Raw genomic sequence first — 22,552 nt, 5'->3', positions numbered from 1 at the left:
ATATTAGACAAATTAAATACTAAGTATGAATTTGACATCAATAAACCCATAGAGTTTTCACCTCCTACAAACGAATCAATTGTACTAAAAACATTTTTGAACGGTATACATCCAAATTTGGCTAGCATTATTTATAGTAGGAATATATCCACCCTTAGGGAAGCTTACTACGTCTTGGAAGAAACAGGGATACTAAGACAATATAACAATAGGTTTCAGAAATACACATATAATACACATCAGCGATTCCAACAACAGGGAAACCATAACGAAAACGGACAGAACAAGACATACCAACAGAAACAAACTTTTACACACCAATCACTCCAAAATTCACATAATAGTCCTTCTCAAGTTCGTCAAAATAACAATCCTGCTCAATTTCGACAAACTTTCTTTAACACAAATAATTCTCAGCAATCAAGACGAACCCAATACTAGAACAGAACTCTTGGACATAATAATAATGGGCCTACCTCAATGGAAGTAGACCACATCGAGAATAATAATACAGGAGAGGTAAATTTTTAGTGTCAAGCCCAAAGATTCATTTACCGATAGTAGAATTAAGTATAGGAAACACGAACATTAAATGTTTACTTGATACAGGATCAACGACCTCATTGCTTAACGGAAAATTATTACCAACATTTGAAAGGACAAAACTAGAAAAACCCATATTCTTTAATACAATAAATGGTAAATTTTGTATTGACGAGGAAATTATCACACCCCTTCCTAGGGAATTTAAAGAAGACAATCTTATGTGCTGGAAATTAACCAACTTTAATGGTAAAAATTTCGATGCTTTAATAGGACAGAATATATTGAAAGCTTTTTCAGCAATCATAAACCTTGAGGAAGACTTCTTACAAATAAACGGCAATAAAATTAAATTTATAGATTCTTGTCCATACAATTTAGAAGAAATTCAAACCTTAGAAATACAATCAGATAACATTTTAGATAGACTAAAACGTGATGATATGAACAAAGAAGAAGAAACATTTTTAACGGAACTTATTCAAAAAAATTCCGATCTATTTTTCCAAGAGGGTAACTTACTTACTCACACTCATGAAGTACGACACGAAATTACGACAGCGATTAACAAACCGGTATATTCGAAGATATATAGGTACCCTCAGATCCATGAGGAAGAAATCAATAAACAAATGCGGGAAATGTTAGAACAAGGGATAATTAGGGAAAGTATATCTCCATACAATTCTCCTTTATGGATTGTGCCCAAGAAGTCGGACAATTCAATGAAAAAAAAATGGAGAATAGTAATAGACTACAGGGCTTTGAATGAAATAACTGTCAGTGATAAATTTCCCATCCCAAATATTGATACAATTTTAGAAAAGCTTGGTCGAGCACAATACTTCACGACTCTCGACTTAGCCAAAGGCTTTCATCAAATCCTTATTAAAGAGGAAGATAGGAAGAAAACAGCATTTTCTACTCCATTAGGTCATTATGAATTCGTTCGTATGCCTTTTGGACTAAAAAACGCTCCTGCTACTTTTCAAAGATTGATTAATTCAGTACTAAGGGAGTATATCAACAAAATATGTGTTGTATATCTTGACGATATTTTAATTTTCAGTAGCACAATACAAGAACATAAGGATAGTATACAGAAAATTTTCAATGCTCTTAGAAAACATAATCTTAAGATTCAAGTTGATAAGTGCAATTTTTTCGCAAAATCTACCGAATATCTAGGACACATTCTTACCACTGAAGGAATCAAACCTAATCCGAACAAAATCGGGGCTATCCAAAAACTAAAACTTCCAGAAAATCAGAAACAGATAAAATCATTCCTAGGTATAACAGGATATTATAGAAAATTCATAAAAGACTATGCTAAAATTGCCCATGGTTTGACAAAATATTTAAAAAAGAATACCAAGATTAATAAAAATGACCCTCAATATACGGATGCATTCTACAAACTTAAGAGACTACTAATCGATACACCCATCCTTAAATACCCAGATTTTAAACGGAAATTTAAATTAGCAACAGATGCCAGCGAATTCGCAATAGGCGCAGTAATAACACAGGATAATCATCCTATCAGTTACGCAAGTAGAACCCTAAATGAACACGAAAGAAGATACTCAACAACAGAAAAGGAGTTGTTGGCTATCGTTTGGGGAGTAAATTACTTCAGGCCATACATATATGGAAGAAACTTTGACCTTATGACAGACCACCAACCACTAAAATGGCTACAAACAAAATATAAAGGAAAAGACATAAATCCTAGGCTTCAACGTTGGTTACTCAAACTATGTGAATACGATATTAACATCGGGTATATCAAAGGCAAGGAGAATACTCTAGCCGATTTTCTCAGTAGAATTAACGCAGATACTGGTGAAATTTGTGCAGTAGATGAAAATACAAGGGAAATTGACTTAGACAATATAAGTACAACCGCTACTATTCACTCTCAAGAAGAGGAACTGAACGATCATTTTCCCATATTAGACTCAGTCGTTAACCGTTTTTATACCCAAATAATCTTGACAGAAAGTAAGACGGAAGAAATTAGAATAGTTGACAATAAAAGAAAAATTTGTGTAAGTCTAGACGATATTAGGAGTGGATTCATGTCGGACATTTTCAGAAGATTTATAAAAACGGGGAAAGTAGGAATTTATTCAGGAATTTCAGATTCAGACTACAATATAGTGCAACAGAAGCTAATAGAATTATTTAATGGTAGTGTAAAATTCTACAGATGCTCATATCATGCTAAAGATATGAGAAACGAGGAAGAAGCTTACAGATATATTCAAAAATACCATAAAGAAGAAACTGGACATGCGGGGATAAATGAAAATTATCAGGGTTTAAAAAATACAATATACTTCAAAAATTTGAAACTACTTATCCAAAAATATATTAACAATTGTGATATTTGTTGTAGAGGTAAATACGACAGAAAACCATATAAACCGAAATTCTTTATAACGGAAACACCCACAGATACGAATGAGATAATACACATGGACACTTACGTAATTAAGAAACATAGTTTTCTAACCATTATAGACAAATTTTCGAAACAAGCTACTACTATTTACTTAGAAGACAGAAACAGTATAACACTTATAGAAAAACTTCGTTTATATTTCTCTCTCACCTCAAAACCGAAACGCATAGTAGCTGACAACGAATTCAACTCAACAAATGTAAAAGATTTTCTTAGGCAAGAACAAGTGGAAATTCATTTTACAAAGCCAAATTCTCATACCGGAAACGCGGATATCGAAAGGTTTCACAGCACCTTAGCAGAAAGATTTCGAATGTTAGAAATGGAAAATTCAAGTTTAACAGTCCAGGAAAAAATATATAAATGTACTGAATGGTACAACAGATCCATCCATTCCGTAACCAAGACAAGACCAATAGATATAGCAAATGGAAAAATAGAAAAGAACAAAATTTATAATTTACTACGGACCACAAAAGAGAGAAAAATTACAAAGTTGAATATTGACAGGGAGGAATATCAAAACACAAATCAGGAAGGGTACGTGAAAAACTATAAGGCTGTTCGACATAAACAAGAACCTAGATACAAAAAAACGAATTTATCAAATATTCACCCAACTAACATAAAAAGGACTACTAAATTTTCAGGTACACATGACACTGCTAATAACCATAATAATGACGCTCTTCACTGTAAATAACACCACATTAGTTGTCGAAAACATCAATAGTACAAATGGCTTCGCTGAAATAGCACTAGAAGACGCAGACATAACTTACAACTACGACACTATTCTACACATCATTGACCCCAAGGAAATTCAATATGTCATAGAAGGACTCGAAGAAAATACAAAAGTAATAGCAAATATCAACGACAGACACTTCCTTAATACAGAACTGGAAAAAGCAAAATCAAAACTCAAGACAATCATTCCTACTAGACATCCGAGAGGACTAATAAACTTTATTGGAACAGGCATGAAATGGCTATATGGCACAATGGACGATTTTGACAGGACAGAAATAGAAAGACATTTACTAGCAATTGACAACAACAATCATGCAATAATAAAAACCCTTAACGGAAACATAGGGATAAACCATGTATTTAACAAAACAATTTCAAAACTAAAAGACGCAATAGAAAGTGACAGAACGCAGATTACCTCAAAATTAAATCAAATATCCAAGAATGACAAAGAATTAGAAAATAAGCTCCTATATCTGGATATATTGCTAAAAATTAAAATTCTGCTAGACAATATTGAACACATACAAAATAATCTTGTAGCCACAAAGACAAATACTATGAATAATAATGTATAAACAAGTGAAGAAATAATTCGTTACAACATCGATCTCTACAAAATGCAAAATACAAGATTAAGTGCAGGACATTATAAAGAAAATAAAATAATTTTTATAATACAAATACCTAAAGATATAAGAAAAGTAAAAAGATCAATTTTTGTACCTATACCTAATGAAAACAAAGAAGAACTTGTTTTTGAAAAAAGAGAGATCCTAAGAATAAACAATTCAATTTATGATTTTAATAATGAAGTAAAAAGAAGCAATTTAAAAAAGTCTAATCTTTGTATTTTCAGAAATAATTGCTTAAGAAAAAAGAACAAACAAGTAGAAACTATAGAAATACAACCTGGCTTAATAATCATAAAAAATCATGTAAATTCTATAGCTAATAGTAGTTGTAATAATAGACAGTTCAATTTAAGTGGAAATAAACTAATAACATTTAACGGTTGTAAATTAGAAATAAATGGAGATCTGTATTATAATTCTGAAGATAAGTTTGAACAACACTTTTTAATAAATAATAATTTTAATTTAAATAATATTACATCTCAGCTAACGTTTGATGAATTAGTATCGAATCAGATCGAAAACATTCAAAAGATCGAAGAAATCAGATTTCACAAAAAACTAAACTACATTTTTAATAGCCTAGCGTTGACATTCAGTTTAATAGCCCTAGGTACAGTAGTCATATTTTACATATATAAAAAATCAAAACATAACGAAATACAGATAACTAGAAAAACTCAGGAGAGTTTTCAGTCAAAGGGGGGAGGAGTTACGTCAACTACCCATTCCAATAACTCAACACACTCCCTACCCATTAATTGGGAACAATAATTTAATGAACCCAAATGTCAACAAACTGCATTTTCTTTATTTAACAATATTTCGCAATAGTAGCAATTTAATGTCAACAAACTGCATTTTCAACATTTAACAATATTTCGCAATAGTAGCAATTTAATGAACTCAAATGTCAATAAACTGCAAAGTTCGACAAACTGTTTTTTTTCACAAATAATTCTCAAATGTCAATAAACTGCAAAGTTTGACAAACTGTTTTTTTTCACTTAACAATATTTCCGCAATAATAACAATTTAATAAATTATTATTTTTTTTGCAATACTTATTTCAACAGACGTCAGCTGAACTTCTAAATAATATTTTAGTTTATAAGTATTACATTTGTAGCTTTAGCTTCAGTTTTAACTGGGCTCTAGAACAGGTTGGATTCATTTTGTAAAATGGACTGATAAATAAAAGTAATTTTTTTTGCTTACGGAACCCTCGGACTCGTTAGTCGCGCGTGGGTACAGAGTGCATTCCGCGCCTGTATCGCGGTAATTGTGATGCATGGGCAACCTGTTATATTGTCAAGTGCATAGCCGATCATAACACGAGAAGTTTCTATAGGACCATTTTTTTTCAGAAACAAGCGATCTCGTGTGGAGTCGACAAGCCATATTTGACTACTTGTTCAAAAAATTGCACTTTACTTTTAGTGAACAATTGGATATTTTGCATAAAAAAGCAATCGAAGAAAAGCGGGGACATCATAAAATCGATCAAAACACAGTAGAGGCATTGAGGTTGACGCTCATTAAAATGAGACAAAAGTGGAATGACTGCTGACTTGCGATTTTTGCAAAAAAAACGCGAGATGGCTCGAAAAAACTATCACAATAAAGGTATTATGAACAAATAAGCATAATTTATATGTACATACAATCGTGTGTTGCAACTTACTGAATTGATGATTGACCATTTTTGACAAAAAGCTTGTCCTGACAGTCCTGCTTAACGTCGCCAGAAAATAACAGATGTATGGCAGGGTCGTCCTATTCTATCATTTCAACAGTCAAGTGAACGCTCAAAAAGACGGAAAACTGCAGAGCTACGAGCTATGTATGATGCATCTTTTTCGTACGAAAAGTGTTAGACGCAAAACTTGCATGCTATCCGCAAAATAAAGCTAATACAGAAACGTGCGCTGAAGTCCCTCTACAATCCCTTTTCGATTACACTTGTGCACGAACTCTTTCTGCGCAAACTGATGTTTTGAAAACTTTGAAACCGGAAATGATGTCAAATTTTGAGTTGATCGTTAAGTACGGTTTTGATGGCTCTTCGGGACAAAGCCAGTACAAACAAATAGTCCGTGAGCCAGGTGCTAATTTTTGTCAGTCATTTCCTCTCAGTCGATAATTCGTAAAATGCCTCAGATAGTTGCATTATGAAGCGTTGTGAACGTCAGCTGCGGCTCCGAGGGTGGGTTGAGCAGTTATAGCCACCCTCGCACGTAAAAAAAAATATTTTTAGTCATTTCCTCCCGATCAAAACATTGATCAAATTAAAGTTAGACTAATATTTTGAAGAAATAAAATTGTCAGCTGATTATAAAGTGGTGGATTATACGTCAGCTGGTCACACGAATATGAAAAAAAAAATATTTTTTCAGTGATTTCCTTCCAAACGAAAATTTATCAGATGATAGTTTATGTATTGTTTTTAATAAATAAATAAGTCAGCTGGCTATATGTAGGTGGAATGTGCGTCAGCTGATGCCCTGAAGGTGTAACGTAGGAGCTAGTCCGAAACATTTATAGGTAAGTAAATGTATCAGCTGACGAGTTTTCCCCCAACATACTGCCAGCTGATTTGTTTTATTACTTACAGGATCATTTCAAAAATCCGCACAAACATTTTTTTTCGGGAGGAAATGGCGAACTTGAAGTTATTCAACATTACATTTAATGTGAAAACTGAAATGTATAATTTTATGGCAATGTTTCGATTAAATCAAATTTTTTATGGGAACTTTCCGATTCTTAAGAATAGAAATAAATAAATATTTTGTTAAGCAAATCAACTAATTTATAATTTTTCAGTACTTAAATTAATAATGGTTAAGATTTAATACAAAAAGTTATTTAATTATGTTTGGTAATTTAATCATTTTCATTTTCGCTTCTGCTCATCTCACTTTCTTCTCTTTCTGACTCACTGTCAGAGTCGCTGTCAGAGCTGTTTTCCACCATGTCTTCATTATCGTCATCTGTTTAAAAATACAAAAAATAATTTAGGATACATGTTTAACGTTACACGAATAAAATTTAAAAAAAATTCTTACCTTCTTCTGATTGAGTTATTTGATCAATGGATGTTGGTAACTGAGTACAAGAAAACCACATGAATTCATATCTGTTATCTATTTCTACCCAGCCATAGTCAGAAGGCTCATTGACAGTTGGTACTTTCAGGTGTGCTTGAGACCCAATTTCCGAAATATAACACGTCCTTAGAAAATGATTATATAATTCCGTTTTGCACGGCGGAATTGCAAAAATTGGAAACATTTCAAAAAAAGTATTGCAAATGATTTGTGCAAACCGAGCAAAAGTCATTATCATTGCCTTTGATAGATACATTTTCCCATCGATTAAAGATTGATTAAATCGTTCACTATCAGCTCGAAGTTAGGACTTTTGTGTTTGCCTAAAAAAGAAGTAACGACCTTTTCAAAAGAGTCCCACGCCGCTGCCTCCACTGGTGACAATAGTTCTTTAAGGTGGGTATTGGCCATTATTTTCCTTATTTGCGGCCCCACAAAAATCCCTTCCTTTATTTTTGCTTCTGAAATCTGTGGAAAGATTGTTTTCAAATAATGAAAAGCTTCGCTTTCTTTGTCCAAAGCCTTGACAAAGTTTTTGATAAGGCCGAGTTTGATGTGGAACGGGGGTAGAATTATTTTTTCCTTCTTTATAAGTGGGGAATATTTTATATTATCCACCCCAACTTGAAACTCGATTCGTTCTGTCCAATCCTTTATGATGTAGTGGTCTTGACGTGCTCGGCTATCCCATTTGCATAGAAAGCAACAGTATTTTGTGTATCCAGATTGTAGATCACATAGCATTCCAACGACTTTTAGATCGGCACATATTTTCCAATCATGTTCTTCGTATTTAATTAATTTAAGCAATTTTTGCATTGTCTCATATGTTTCCTTCGTATTTACTGCATGCGCGATCGGGATAGATGGCTTTTGGTTGCCAATATGCAATAATACGGCCTTTAAACTTAATTTATTGCCGTCTATGAACAATCGCCACTCTTTTGAATCATATGGTTCACCAAACTGTTTAAATAGACCAGCAATGTTTTTGCAATAACAAACACTGTCCTTCTTCGTATAGTACTGGGAGAATTGTTCGTGACGAGTCCTGTAATATGTTACCTTAACATCGGATGAAACAAATTTAAATTGTTGCATACGAGAGGCGTGTAGCTCGGCCTTTTCTTTTGACAATTCCAAATCCCTTATCCAATCATTGAGTTGTGCATGTGACAAAGGTTTTCTTTCGTTTTCCGTTTGCAATTCAGTACAACATGATGCCGCGTAATCAGATACTGCTGTTGACAATGAAACTGGAGCCGGAACTAAAGTTAAATTTGATTCTGGCAATGTAGCTTCCGTTGAATTTAGTTCTGGTAATGACACTGTAGATACGCTCGCATAGGTTACTTTTCTTGACTTTCCAACCCCAAATACTTTTGTAGTACAAATATAGCAGTCCGTTGAATGGCAAGTTGGTTCCCTCCACTTCATTGGTGTAATAAATTTCATATGTCGCCTAAATAGAGAGTTTAAGAAATTAGTCAGATATGCATTAAAAGAGAGCAAACTCCTAATTTTTACGATGTACCTTTTGGTTCCGGTTTCCGAAAATATCAATTCGACTCGACATGTGGTGCACACAGTATTCGGTGTCCATGGTTTTTCATTGTTTCTAGGCTCAATTCCATAACACTTATGGTATGCAAATTTCAAAGGATTTGAAAACACACGTCGCATCCTTTTAACGATAAATTCCCCGCAGATGAAACAGAACATATCTGGATCATTTTTACACTCAAACTCTCGCGCCCTTTTATTCATATTATATTTTTAAGTAAATGACGGATTATAAACTGCAATTATAAAGTGAACAGTATCCGGCGATCCTTGCAGAAATTATGAAGGAACAAGGCACATGTACTATTATTTATACTAACATAGATCAACTAAAAATGCAAGCCTACCTATACAAAAAGGTTCCCTAGTTATACATAGAAAACACTACCTGCCTTAAACATATGATCTTGCTTGAAATGTATCTGTGTTTGAGATAACGACACTAACCATTTTTTGTATCTAATAACCCTTCCGCGGCCGCCGTAGCCGAATGGATTGGTGCGTGATCACCATTCGGAATTCACTGAGAGGTCGTTGGTTCGAATCTCGGTGAAAGCAAAATTAATAAAAACATTTTTCTAATAGCGGTCGCCCCTCGGCAGGCAATGGCAAACCTCCGAGTGTATTTCTGCCATGAAAAAGCTCCTCATAAAAATATCTGCCGTTCGGAGTCGGCTTGAAACTGTAGGCCCCTCCATTTGTGGAACAACACCAAGACGCACACCACAAATAGGAGGAGGAGCTCGGCCAAACACCTAACAGAAGTGTACGCGCCAATTATTTATTTTTTTGTTTTTTTTATAACCCTTCCAAAATCTACCTGTAACTAACTGATATGCGAATACTAACACATATTACCAGTAGGGTACTTAAGTATTAAATGGATATATTTACTTGAATGTTTGTAACTTTTGTATTAGTTCATCGATTTTGTTGAATCAAAGTTTTTTTTTTGTAATAAATCAGAACTTAGAGTGAAAACAAAAAATACACGAAAAAGGAAAAAGTTTTCCTTTCTCTCAAAGTACAAATTTTTTTATATTTTTACAAAAAAAATTTAAAAAATCCGTTATTATAGTTCGTTATCTTTGAATCTGCAGGGCCTAGCAAAAAGTGTTTTACACACAGTTTATAGCAAATTTTATTATCTTTTAAAAGCTTTAAACGGATTTGGAGTCGCTCAATTCGTTTTCGAGATATATATGATTAAGTGGGCCGAATTTTTTTTTTTTTTTTGAAATAACGGTAATTCGTAAATATCTCAAAAACGTTACCATAGAATAAAAAATAACCTTGATTTTCGGAATCAGACGGTGGTTTTCCATATGAATTTCACAACAGCGTCTCTGGTGCAGAAAAAAAGTTGAAATTTGTGATCCAGTGTACTTAATTAAGATATATCTTAACGTATGGGATTACCCAATAATAAAATATGTATTTATTTAATTCAATTAATAGTCTAAAAAATACAGTATTTCTTACAGACTATGAAAACAGATTAATGCTAAATTAATTAATCAAAGTAAAATTAAACTTGTAATTAACTAGCTTCAATTGAAATGAGCAAAAGAAAAAGATAAAATTTCTTATAACTTACAGAGGAGGATTATTCATTTTAGTAAGTCAAGAAATACAAAGTTTCTTACAGACTACATAGAACTAAGAGTATTTATATAGAAGTAATTAACAAAATTAAAGCTTAGGAAACTAAATTAACAAAATATACTAGGTAATTATTTAGAATTCTTATAAAGGAAGAAATTTTTTAATTGGGTATTAAATACATGTTTCGCCCTGGAAAAGTCTAGATCCAAAAGGGAGGCGAGAAAGTTAATGTCAGACAGCGTTCTAACAAGAGGCGCTTTGGCACTATATAATGTCCTCCTAACGCCAACATGAAAAATTTTGACACGGCGAAAGTTCCTGCAAGGAACATTAAAATGTATTCTTTCTAGAAGAAACGGGCAGTCAATTAGCCCATTAACGAGATCGAAAATAAAAGAAACTGCCTGAAACGTACCTCTGTCACTTAATGGACAGAGACTAATCAAACGACAGCGTGAGTCGTATGATGGTTTGGGGTCTGAGAAATAGAAACGCACAAAGATTTTTTGAACCCTCTCCACTCGATTTATATGAACTGCATGATAAGGTCTCCAAATAAAAGAGGCATAATCTAATTTGGACCGAACAAACGCAGAGTATAAAATCTTAGGAGTATATGGATCAGTTAAGTGCGATGAGTGACGTCTAACAAAAGCGAGCATAGCAAGAGAATTGGAAACGGCATAATTTAGGTGCGTGATAAAATTAAGCTGTGAATCAAAGAAAACCCCTAAATCTTTTATCACTTCAGACGAAGCAAGATATGTATAATTGATATGATAAGAGGTGCTGTTTATGACATTTTTCAATATTAAGAAATAGACGATTTATAAGGCACCAGGAAAATAAATTATTCACCTCGGACTGTAGGGCGGCTGAATCACTAGAATTTCTTATTTCCGCGTACACTTTTAGATCATCAGCATAGAGAAGAAAATTAGCGAAGGAAAAACACGAATAAATATCATTAATAAACAAAACAAATAACAAAGGCCCTAAAATACTACCCTGAGGTACACCAGAGGTGGCAGTGTAGTGTTTCGAAGAAACACCATTGATAACTACAGAGCAGCATCTCTTTATTAAATAGGACCGAATCCAATCAAGGAAAGTAGAATGAAAACCGAGACAAGCCAATTTAGTTACTAAAATCGTATGGGAGATTTTATCAAAGGCTTTAGAGAAATCCGTGTATATCGCGTCAGTTTGGAAACCATTCTGGAAGCCTGCGTGGCAATCATCAGAAAAAACGGATAAGTTAGATAAGGTAGATCTTGCAGCTACAAAACCATGCTGACGTGGACTAATTGGACGTTTAACACTAAAATATAACTTGTATTTAACAACGCATTCAAAGAGTTAAGATACAGCAGATAATTTGGAAATTGGTCTGTAATTTACAATATCGCTTTTATTACCGCTTTTGAAAAATAGGAGTGATTGAAGTCAGCTTCTAATCGTCGATAAATATTCCTTCGGCCAAGGATTTGTTAAAAATTAGTTTATGAGGTTGAACCAAAGAGCGACAATTTTTAAACAAAGTTACAGAAAGCCCGTCTGCATCCGAATGAGCCGAGTTTTTAATCTTTAACAATCCCTCAATGACATCACCATTTGATAGAACAAGTGAACCAAAGTCAACTGAAGAAGACACTTTCCCCAAGAAATTATGGCGAATGACTGCCAAATGTTCTTTCTGAATATCTTCATCAGACACGAAGTTGGATGAAAAGAAATCAACAAATAAATTCGCTGCATCGCTGACATAGCAGGCAGTTACGTCCCTATAAAAAACAGAATTAGGAATAGAAGAGCATTTTTAATCGATTTAATATATCGCCAAAAATTCTTCGGATTACTTTTTATATTAAGCTCAAATTTGTGAATTAATTCCTTATACAAAGACTTATTTAAAGTACGAAACTTATTCCTGTGGAGGATAAAAAAATCATAATAACGGGTTTCGTTAGTTAACTTGAACTTCTTAAAAAACTTATTTCTCAAATTTTTATGATGTTTAAGTTCTTTCGTGCACCAAGGAATCTTATAATTTACACGCTTAAAAATTGGAACATGTTGGGAACATATATCAAGGACTAAAGTTTTAAATATCTCAAAGCTTTCAGCAACTTCAATATTGCCTAGAGATGTACGAAATAAGTACATAATATAGCTGTGAAGCTGGAAATTTACTTTGAAACCACATTGCTGCTTTTTTTGCTGTAGTTTGCTGTATCTATGTTTACATACCTATACATGTTGTACTGTGTATTCTTCGAGGGCACAAATAAAACTTTTATTGTCCGAAATATAGACGTATGGGGATTGTTGAAAGGCTTCAGGAAAAAAAATGTTTACCCTATTTTAGACTAATTTAATCGAAAATATATAAGTTATATTATGAAAAATCAAAAAAGAATGCCGAATATCAAGGATTCAGCGTAGTCTAGCTCACTAAGGAAAATTCGTTTATCAAAATTCATTCATTTTTGCCCACTGTTTATATTGAGCGTGTTAGGTTAGGTTAGGTCATCACATCATTGGTCGCCTTTATTACTCGGCACGATGATTTGCGTATCTTTATACATTGAGTAAGTAATATTATGATATTACCACAGTATTGAACGAACAAGGTTCGAAATTCGAGTTAAATACGACCTGGTCCAATGAACTTTTTCAACGGCCCAGGAGCAGTGCTTCCGTAGCAGCACTAGGACGAAAAGTCTAATAATTGAATCATATGTTCTCTACACTCGCCAGCTAGTAGTAGATCAAACACATTTATCAAGTATGAGTCTCTTAATTCCAAGTTCTTCTAGTTCAGATTTAAAGAAATTTCATAATTTTCACCTTTTCGCATATTTCTCCTTATAAATACATATGTAGATAAGTATGCATAGGCACGTACATACGAAATATCATCATTCTTAGGGGAACGCAGACAAACAAACGCACATACAAAAATCATACATTATTCCCTAATCCATACATATGTACGTGCATACAAGTCGGCATACATATATGCACCGGCACGCACTCGCCACAGCAAAACTATCACCATTTGCCAAATTCGCAATATATATGTATGTATGATACCTACGTATATGTATATATGTATGGTACATACGTATATGTATGTAGGTTAGTTAGGTTAGGTTAATAACTAAAAGCAACGTTTATATTTTTATGAAGATTAAAAAAAAAAGTATCAAATAAATAAAATAAAAATAAAAAATAAAAAGTGAATGTACGGCGATGCCGGTCTCGTGATTTGAACCTGGTGCCAAGCATCTACGGATCTTGTAAAAGCAATCATAGAGTAATTCAGTGAAGCAACAAAAAATCGCAGCCACAGGCGCTGTATTTGCACCACATCATGCTCTATTTTTCAACTTTCTGCTCAGTCCACATGATACCGAATTATTGTGATACTTCGCAAAAATGGGTCACGCAACATGTTTGTTCGATATTTGAGATAATATTTGTTCGAGATTGTGACTGAATGCTTCATGTCACATTCTTTTTGCTTTTCTCGAGCAAAGCATTGTTGCTCACCTCTACAGCTCGTCGTGATGCCCTACCTTTTCTTTTTATCCGACCGATCGCATCAATATGCCCGTTTCCCAAAAATTGAGTTATTGTGACTCTCGGCCTCTTCTTTTCGCCATGCAAATTTTTCGTCAAGTTAATTGAGCATAGAGATAGCAAGCGGGGATATGGCGAATATAAGGGGCCTTCTATCTTATTACTTATTCAATGTTGCAACTTACCATTAAGATGATGACAAAAGTTGGTTTCCCTTTCAAGGCGACCGTCTTCAGCAGAAGTAGTAACAGCTGAATCCTGGGTAACAGCATAACCTTTTGATGCACGATGTTCTGAGTGTGAATTATACATTATTGTGAAATCCGCCTTAGCACCAAATTGAATAGAAACGTTTTGTCGGAATGTATGCAGCCATATACATACGAGTATATTATACAATATTATATATAAAAAATAGTTCGTGTTATCATTGAGTGTTGATGAAGAGCTCTGTTTAATCACCGAATATTACTGTAGTACATTTAATGCTACTAAATATTTTATGCCAAACTACATTATAATATTTATCAGGTACAATCCGTGCCTTTGTACAACGCCTGCAAAAAATTAAAGAGAACAACAATAAATATTTATTGTCTTCATACACATTCAGTTATATTTTTTTAATAATACTGTTTGCTATTGCACACAAAATATTTAGAATTAGAAGATATTAGAAATGAAACGTTATGCAAATCTCCATACGGGCATGCACCACGCTGCATTTTTTACGAAAGTTGCCTCTTCGCTGTACAGTAAGTTCTGGTTTTGAACTAATTAGTTCAGAACAATTGAAAACGGGTTTAGAAAAGAAAAGCTTCAAATGTAGGAAACGCCCACAATCTTACCTAGAAGCCTGAGCTGATTAAATGAAATAATTGAGATGCACACGGTTTGATAAGAACTGTTCGTTTGTAAAATTTTGTTCCGATCCGTCTGCCAGTTAACCTTGCAAAAGTTGGGATGCGAACGGCGTCATCCTCATGGATTTTTTAGAAAAAGGAAGAACGATCACTGGACTATACTACAGTGAGTTATTGAACCGCTTTCACAAAAAATTGAAGGAGACACGGCTGTATTTGGCGAAAAAGAAGGCGTTGTTTCACCACGATAACGTACCAGCACATTAATCCCGGGTTGTCGCCGCCAAACTGCATGAATTGCGTTGTTTATTGTTGCCGCAGCCCCCGTATTCAACCGAGCGTTGAGAGAAATGTTTCTTTCTAATAGACTATATTGAAAAATAAAAATAAAATGTTTGAAGAAATGTCTTTATTTCTAACACGGGTACTTATTGAACCCCCCTTGTACATAGTCAGTAAAGATTAAAAATAGTTGTTATTTTTCATATAAGCTTAACTATACCTAAACGGAATCAGAATTAATTGCTTACGAAAGTATTTTAACTAGTAGTGGTGTATAAATAATAGTTAGAGGAAAAATAAATCCATTATTTTCGCGTAAAATTTGTGCACAAATGGTTTAAAACTATTTTGTGGTCGATCTTCAGCTCCTGGGCGATTCTACGACTACTAACATGCCGGTCGCACCATCATGTTGGCTCCATAAGGGAATTGGCTAGCCATGCATCCGCTTTACGGCAAAATTGGTGGCCATCCAATCACCATACGAAGATCACCGTACAAACAAAGAACCCTTGTTATTCCTAAGCCACCATCCCATCCCATCATCTCCTCTTCTTGCCCCCCCCTAACCCAAGGTGTCATGCAACCCTATTGGGTGGTTTGCAGTCAGGGGGTTTTCCCGACTGTATTTCTAGGGAGCTACCTCGATATCGGGTCACCTCGTGGTATAACCATGACCTTGCCGTGGTATGGGGCGCTGCCATGGTCGACCAGTATGTTTCCCCGTCCTTTTTATAAGATCACCATGTCTGCCACGGTAGATGGTGATCGTACGAAACTGATGGATTCTCTAAAAAAAATAACCTCTATGGGCAAGCAGTCCTTAAATGCAAAAGAAGCTATAGCTTCCACCCCCAAATCTGGATAAAGCCAGATTTCTATTAGTACGACGTAAGCTGGGATAACCATGCCTAGTGGACGTGTCAGTACATCCAAGCCCTTTACGGCTAGCCCATTTTGTACGGCAGAAGCTGGCGCTGAAGACAAATCTGGCAACAGCAGAAGTGGCGGTACAAACAATATACCTCTAGCCAAGAAGTCAAATTGTTGTATCACCAATACCGGGACTAGCCCTGGTAAAGGTGGTAAAACTGAGTCTGAAACTACTGATACCTCCGCAGTAGCAGAGCCTGTACGACATGGCTACAAGCAGAGACACGCTGCCTTCAGGCTACTGGAGCGCCTAAGAACGAATCCAGAGGGGGAGTGATCTGTCAAACAGAAGCACTTTTTTAGCTGGGCGACAAGGGTAACGGAGAAGTCCCCTCGGGGTTCTGAACCGAACCCAAAACGTCAGTTGTCGAACGACCCACCCAGCTACCCCAGCACGTTGAAGAAGCCCCGAAGCACCAAGACTTCTCCAGCTACATGCTGTCAGAGGCCAGCAGCTATGGGCGGTGGTTGACAAAAGCAACCTTGACGGCACTATTTCGCCTGACAACTGGAAGAAAGTGGAAGCCAGGTTCTCGTGGATTTTCTTCCAAATTCTGAAGGAGAATGCTGGTCCAGTGTGTCTAAACTCGAGTTAATTTCAAGGCATGACATCCTGGTTACCAGCGGAGCCATCAGACCCTCAAACGATCCTTGAAATGCTTCGGGTATGTAATCCGGAGCTTACTACATCGTCTTGGAAGGTCACAAAGTCGGACGATCCCAAGGGTTAGAACCGAAGCGCTACTTCCGTAGTCTGCAAAGACTCGGTAGACGCATTGACGCGATCTGACGTCTATAACATTAAGGGTCTATAATAAGGAAAATACCTCTAACGTAAGGGACACGGTTGGAGCTGAGATAGGCCTCCCGGCGGAATCTGGCTCCAGTCCTAACACTGCTACAGCGCTACGGAAGGCATCTGCTGACGGCAGTATCTCTTCCTTGTTAGAAAGTGTACTTGATACTACTCTCACTGATGAGGAAGAACTACTGGCGTCAGATTCAGATTCAGATGATCCTAACAAAACGGTGGTTGAGAGGAAGCCCAGTAACCATGATGTTACGGGTTCTTCAAATTAACCTTCACCACTCAAAGGTTGCGTCCGCCAACCTCATAATCCACCTGGCCAAAGGTGGACATCATATTGTCCTGATTCAAGAACCATGAGTATCACATGGACTTGTGTGCGGACTAAGGACTCAAATATATAAACTGATGTATGCTCGCAACAAAGGTAATCCAAGAGCGTGCGTACTAATAAGAAAAGGGATAAATGCTTTCATGCTCTCTAATTACAGCGACACCGATCAATTGACCATTAGCATGGAGTCGGGAAATGAACGGATGTGGCTATCTTCCTGTTACCTCGCACATGACCATGAGGAGCTACCGAGATTAATATTCAAAGATCTGGTAGCGCAGGCGCAGAGCTTGGCGCAAAGCTAATTATTGGTGCTGTTACCTCGCACATGACCATGAGGAGCTACCGAGATTAATATTCAAAGATCTGGTAGCGCAGGCGCAGAGCTTGGCGCAAAGCTAATTATTGGTGCGGGTGTAAATGCGCATCACGTGATAGGGGGCAGCACTGATACTAGGACTAGAAGGACTAGAAAATTTAGTTGAAAGATTACAACAACATGAATGCGGCCTTAGGTGCAGCCTGTCCCATAAGAAGACTGAGGGGTAATTCCAAGCCTAAGTGGTGGACGGTTGAACTAAACGAGCTTCAAAGAACAAGCAGAAGCGCTTTTAATGAGGCAAAGAAAACACGTCTCGCAGAAGATTGGAAAGGCTGTAAAGATACTCTAAGAATCTATAAGAAGGAAATCAGAAATGCCCAAAGGCAATCTTGGAAATCCTTCTACGAAGAAGTCGATGGGGCAACGGAGACCTCCAGACTTCGTAAGATATTAGCGGGAAGTCCTCAAAATTGGGAACTGCTACAGAAAAGTGATGGTACTTTCACTACAACCTTTTTACTTAACACTCTTCTCAGACATTACTGGGCATGACATGGAAGATACAGTATACTGTTGTGAAGTCAAAATAGACGCTATATCTGAGGACCGACTCTTATGGGTGATTGCAAGTTTCAAACCTTTTAAATCACAGGGTCCTGATGATATTCATCCAGTGGAACTGCAGAAGGCCGCTGTATATCTAGCGCACTGGCAACCAACAATCTTCAGAGGTTGTTTTCTTTACGGTCATACGAGGTGTAAAGTATTGCGAATTTTGAATTTTCGCAGGTTACGTATATTCGAATTTCGATTTTTTGTGGCGGTATGTTTGGTACTCATGTATCTCACTCATGCCGACGAGTTCTGCTCTCAGAAGAAGAATGAAAAGCGTGCCGGACGCCCGAGCACTTCAACAACAGACGAAAAAATTGATGAAGTGAAGAAAATGGTATTGACCAATCGTCGAATCACCGTTAGAGAAGTTCCTAAGGACCTAGAAAATTCGATTGGCTCGTGCTATTCGATTTGTTTCAATGATTTGGATATGAGACGGGTCGCCGCAAAATTCGTACCAAAACTGCTTAGTTTCGACCAAAAGCAGCATCGCATGAACATTGCTAATGAGATGTTGGACTATGTCCGCGACGACCCAAATTTTCTCCAGAGGGTCATAACTGGTGACGAATCGTGAGTTTATGGTTATGACGTGGAAACCAAAGCTCAATCAACTCAATGGAAGCTGCCAGACGAACCAAGACCGAAAAAAGGGCGCCAAGTTCGGTCGAATGTCAAAGTTTTGCTTACCGGTTTCTTCGATTGCAGGGCGTTGTGCATCACGAGTTCTTTCCACAGGGTAAAACGGTCAATAAGGAGTATTTCCTGCAAGTTATGCGCAATTTGCGCGAACCAATCCGCCAGAAACGCTCGGATTTGTGGCGATTTTTTGGCCAAAAACAACACACTAATGATGCCACAGCCATCGTATTCCCCAGATCTGGCCCCTGTGACTTTTTCTTGTTCCCGAGACCGAAGAGGTCCATGAAAGAATGACGCTACGCTACGATTGACGAGATAAAGACTCGATGCCGAGGAGGAGCTGAACAAGATTAAAAAAATTATTTTTTGAATTGCTTCGAAGATTGGAAAAAACGTTGGCACAAGTGCATAATATCTCTTAGGGATTACTTTGAAGGGGACAAAATAGTTGTTAATGAATAAATAATTTTTGAAAAAACACAACATTCGCGATACTTTTTGAACACACCTCGTATACCTCTTAAGTGGAGACAAGCCAAAAATGTTTTCATTCCAAAAAGCTGATAGAAACTCACCCAAAAGACTTAAGACCGATATCCTTTTTGTCCTACTGAAAACTTTAGAGAGGTTGATAGAATTTCGTTTAAGCCTAACTATGGATAAAAATCTTATCTCTACGTCACAACAGTTGTAAATAAACTTCTGTTAATACTGGAATCGGTGGGCTGTAAGGTTTTAGCTTACGCCGATGATGTTGTTATTGTTGTCTCTGGTAAATTTGAACACCTGTTATTGGAAAACCCTTTATATTATATATTATTATTACTTGTCCAGTTTTAGGTAACGGTTCACAAAACCCATTTATCTCTTTTTATGGGGGGAAACTTTAAACCTAAATCTGAGAGTAATGCACCTATTGTTTGTGCACTACTTCGTGAATTTATTTATTTATTTTATTAATCTACAGTACAAATTACCATACAGATTAGACGAAAATTTAAAGAAAAATATGCCAAATTTGGCAACAATTCATGTAAATACAATATTAAGCAACTACTTGTATTCTCTACAATGCATTCCAAGAGTTTAGAGATGCATGACAGCTTGGAAATCGGTCTATAATTGCCAACATCATTTTTTCTTCCGCTTTTTAAATGATTGTAAATTTCCATTCTTTTAAAAAAGTTCCCATAGACAAAAATTTGTTAAAAACAATCTCAAAAGGAATTGCCAACGCTGGATAATTCTTGAGCAGGATAGCTGAATGACTGTCAGAGAGACTGAGAGAAACACCCTCTTGAAAATGTTATCAGATGAGATGTGCAAATTGCCAAAATTTATAAATGGATGAATGAAGAAAGGTCAGGGGGCGCATAATCAGCCGACACATACTTTGACATAAAACAGTCTGCATATAAATTAGATGTATTTGCAAAATTTATCATCCAACATCATCGAAGCAGGTATACTCGAACTCTAGTTTTAGTTTTGACAAAATTCCAAAATCAAATCGGATTAGTTTTGATGTTCCGCTCAATGTTAAGTATATAGTTTTTGAAAAGCAGATTATCTAAGGACATAAATTTCTTTTGAAAATGTTTGTATTTTACAAACAATTACTGATTAGTAGTTGCTTTTAATTTCTGGAGGTATTTATTATTAAAACTTAAAATTTTTTTGATTTTCTTATTATGACAGCGCTTCTTTTTTAAAGGAATATTATTCATGCAAAATTCATTATCTATTTAAAATGAAAAAATAACTGTGAATAAAGAGATAAGTGGCTATGCTGGCTGGGTTATGTCGTCCGAATGGATACAAATGATCCGGCTCTGAAAGTATTCGATGCGGTACTAAAGGGTGTTTTTTTTAGAGGTTAGGTTTTCAAGTTGGCACTACTTTTTTCGTAGATGGTCTTTTTGACAGCTGTCACTTGATTTATGCTCAGTTTGGTTTTCCATTTCATAATGAATAGACTTACACCTGAACAACGTTTGCAAATCGTGCAAATTTATTACGAAAATAATGGTTCGGTTCGCGCGACGTGGACCTGTGGCGTGGCCTCCAAGATCGTGCGATATAACACCGCTGGACTATTCCTTGTGGGGCTATGTGAAGTCGCTTGTCTACGCAGATAAGCCCGAGACGATTGACGTCTTGGAAGAGAATATTCCGCGCGTTATTGCTGACATACGGCCCCAATTGCTGCAAAAAGTGGTCGAAAATTGGGCCTTTCGGCTGGAATTTATTCGAGCCAGCCGCGGCGGCCACTTGCCCGAAATCATTTTAAAACATAATGGCAAACCCTTATCTTTATAATAAAGCTAAATTTTTGGCCATAACATTAAATTATATACGTTTTATTTCATCTTGAAAACCTAACCTCTAAAAAAAACACCCTATAGCTGGTGGTAGCAGAGGAAGACCTCCTCTGCGTTGGAAAGATCAGGTGGAGAAGGACTTGGCTTTACTTGGTATGTCCAACTGGCGCCGGTCAGCACGATAAAGAAACGACTGGCGCGCTTCGTTAAACTCGGCCAAAATCGCGTAAGCGGTTATCGCGATAATTAAGAAGAATAAGAAAAAGAAATGCATATTTGACCTTAATCGGATCATTGTAATAAATTCTTCTAGTCTTAATAATTAGTAACAGCCATGACGGAGAAAACTCGGCTGCTCTTTGTAAAGACACTAATATATATTTGATTTAATAAATACTTATATAATGTGCCATACAGAGGGTTAAATGAATGTTACAGTTGACTTTTCAATCAATCGATGGAATGTGACAGCTGCTTGAAAAAAGGCGAAATAGTCTACAGTGCGGTTAATTTATGGCTATATGAGAAAACTATTTTCACACCAAAAAACAATCAAAGGCACTATTGTAAAGACGTCGTAAGTTTCTGTTTCGACGTTATTATATATACAGAGAACGTAGCGACTTTAATTTTACTTGTTCCGATCATGATTAAATTTTCCAAACTTGGTAAACTAAGTACATTGGGATAAAGATGGGTGCAGCGAAGTAAATCCAGTATTAGCTCATTTTTATATATTTTTTATGCTTCCTGAAACTGTCTCTTTGTCTATTAATTCACTTAAGCACTAAATAACTACTTACTAATCTCACTTAACGAATGCTGAGAGTTAACTGATTTCACCGAGACAAATAACCTTTCTATTGATCGCGTGATGCTACAATGATATGAGATCTTAACCAATGTATTACTTTTATTGCACACAATGTTACGGCAACGATATTTCAACCTAAATAAATTATTACTGTTACGTTCTTTTCGAACCGACTATATATTTACACGTACATTTATATATACATACATATATTGCTAGCTTCAACCATCCCATGTATAGTATAGTATTTCACTTTTTTATTTATACAGATTTTAATTCTAATTATATTAATATGAGATGCGAAAATTATATGTTAGTTGCATAACAATTAACAACTTAACGATTATTACTTTT

General features: G+C 35.8%; 1 protein-coding gene across 3 annotated transcripts in view; it reads right to left on the bottom strand.

Annotated features, from left to right (window-relative positions):
* LOC129250019 (sialin) overlaps nucleotides 1-22,300 on the bottom strand; it is an 85,189-nt gene extending 62,889 nt beyond the window's left edge. The window contains exons 1-2 of one of the 3 annotated variants that reach the window (XM_054889665.1): nucleotides 22,188-22,300; nucleotides 14,450-14,821 (exon numbers count right to left, since the gene is read on the bottom strand). In XM_054889665.1, coding sequence (XP_054745640.1) covers nucleotides 14,450-14,576 — 127 coding nt within the window. In that variant the 5' untranslated portion in view covers nucleotides 14,577-14,821; nucleotides 22,188-22,300. Of the gene's footprint in view, nucleotides 1-14,449; nucleotides 14,822-15,112; nucleotides 15,337-15,383; nucleotides 15,499-22,187 lie in introns of those variants that run through there. The other 2 variants (XM_054889666.1, XM_054889667.1) reach the window with 2 other exon arrangements.
* Between the last annotated feature and the right edge of the window lie 252 nt (nucleotides 22,301-22,552).

This window comes from Anastrepha obliqua, chromosome 6 (assembly GCF_027943255.1).
Source record: "Anastrepha obliqua isolate idAnaObli1 chromosome 6, idAnaObli1_1.0, whole genome shotgun sequence".
Taxonomy (NCBI): domain Eukaryota; kingdom Metazoa; phylum Arthropoda; class Insecta; order Diptera; family Tephritidae; genus Anastrepha; species Anastrepha obliqua.
The sequence above is the reverse complement of the archived record's forward strand: the minus strand, read 5'-3'. Positions and strand labels throughout refer to the sequence as shown.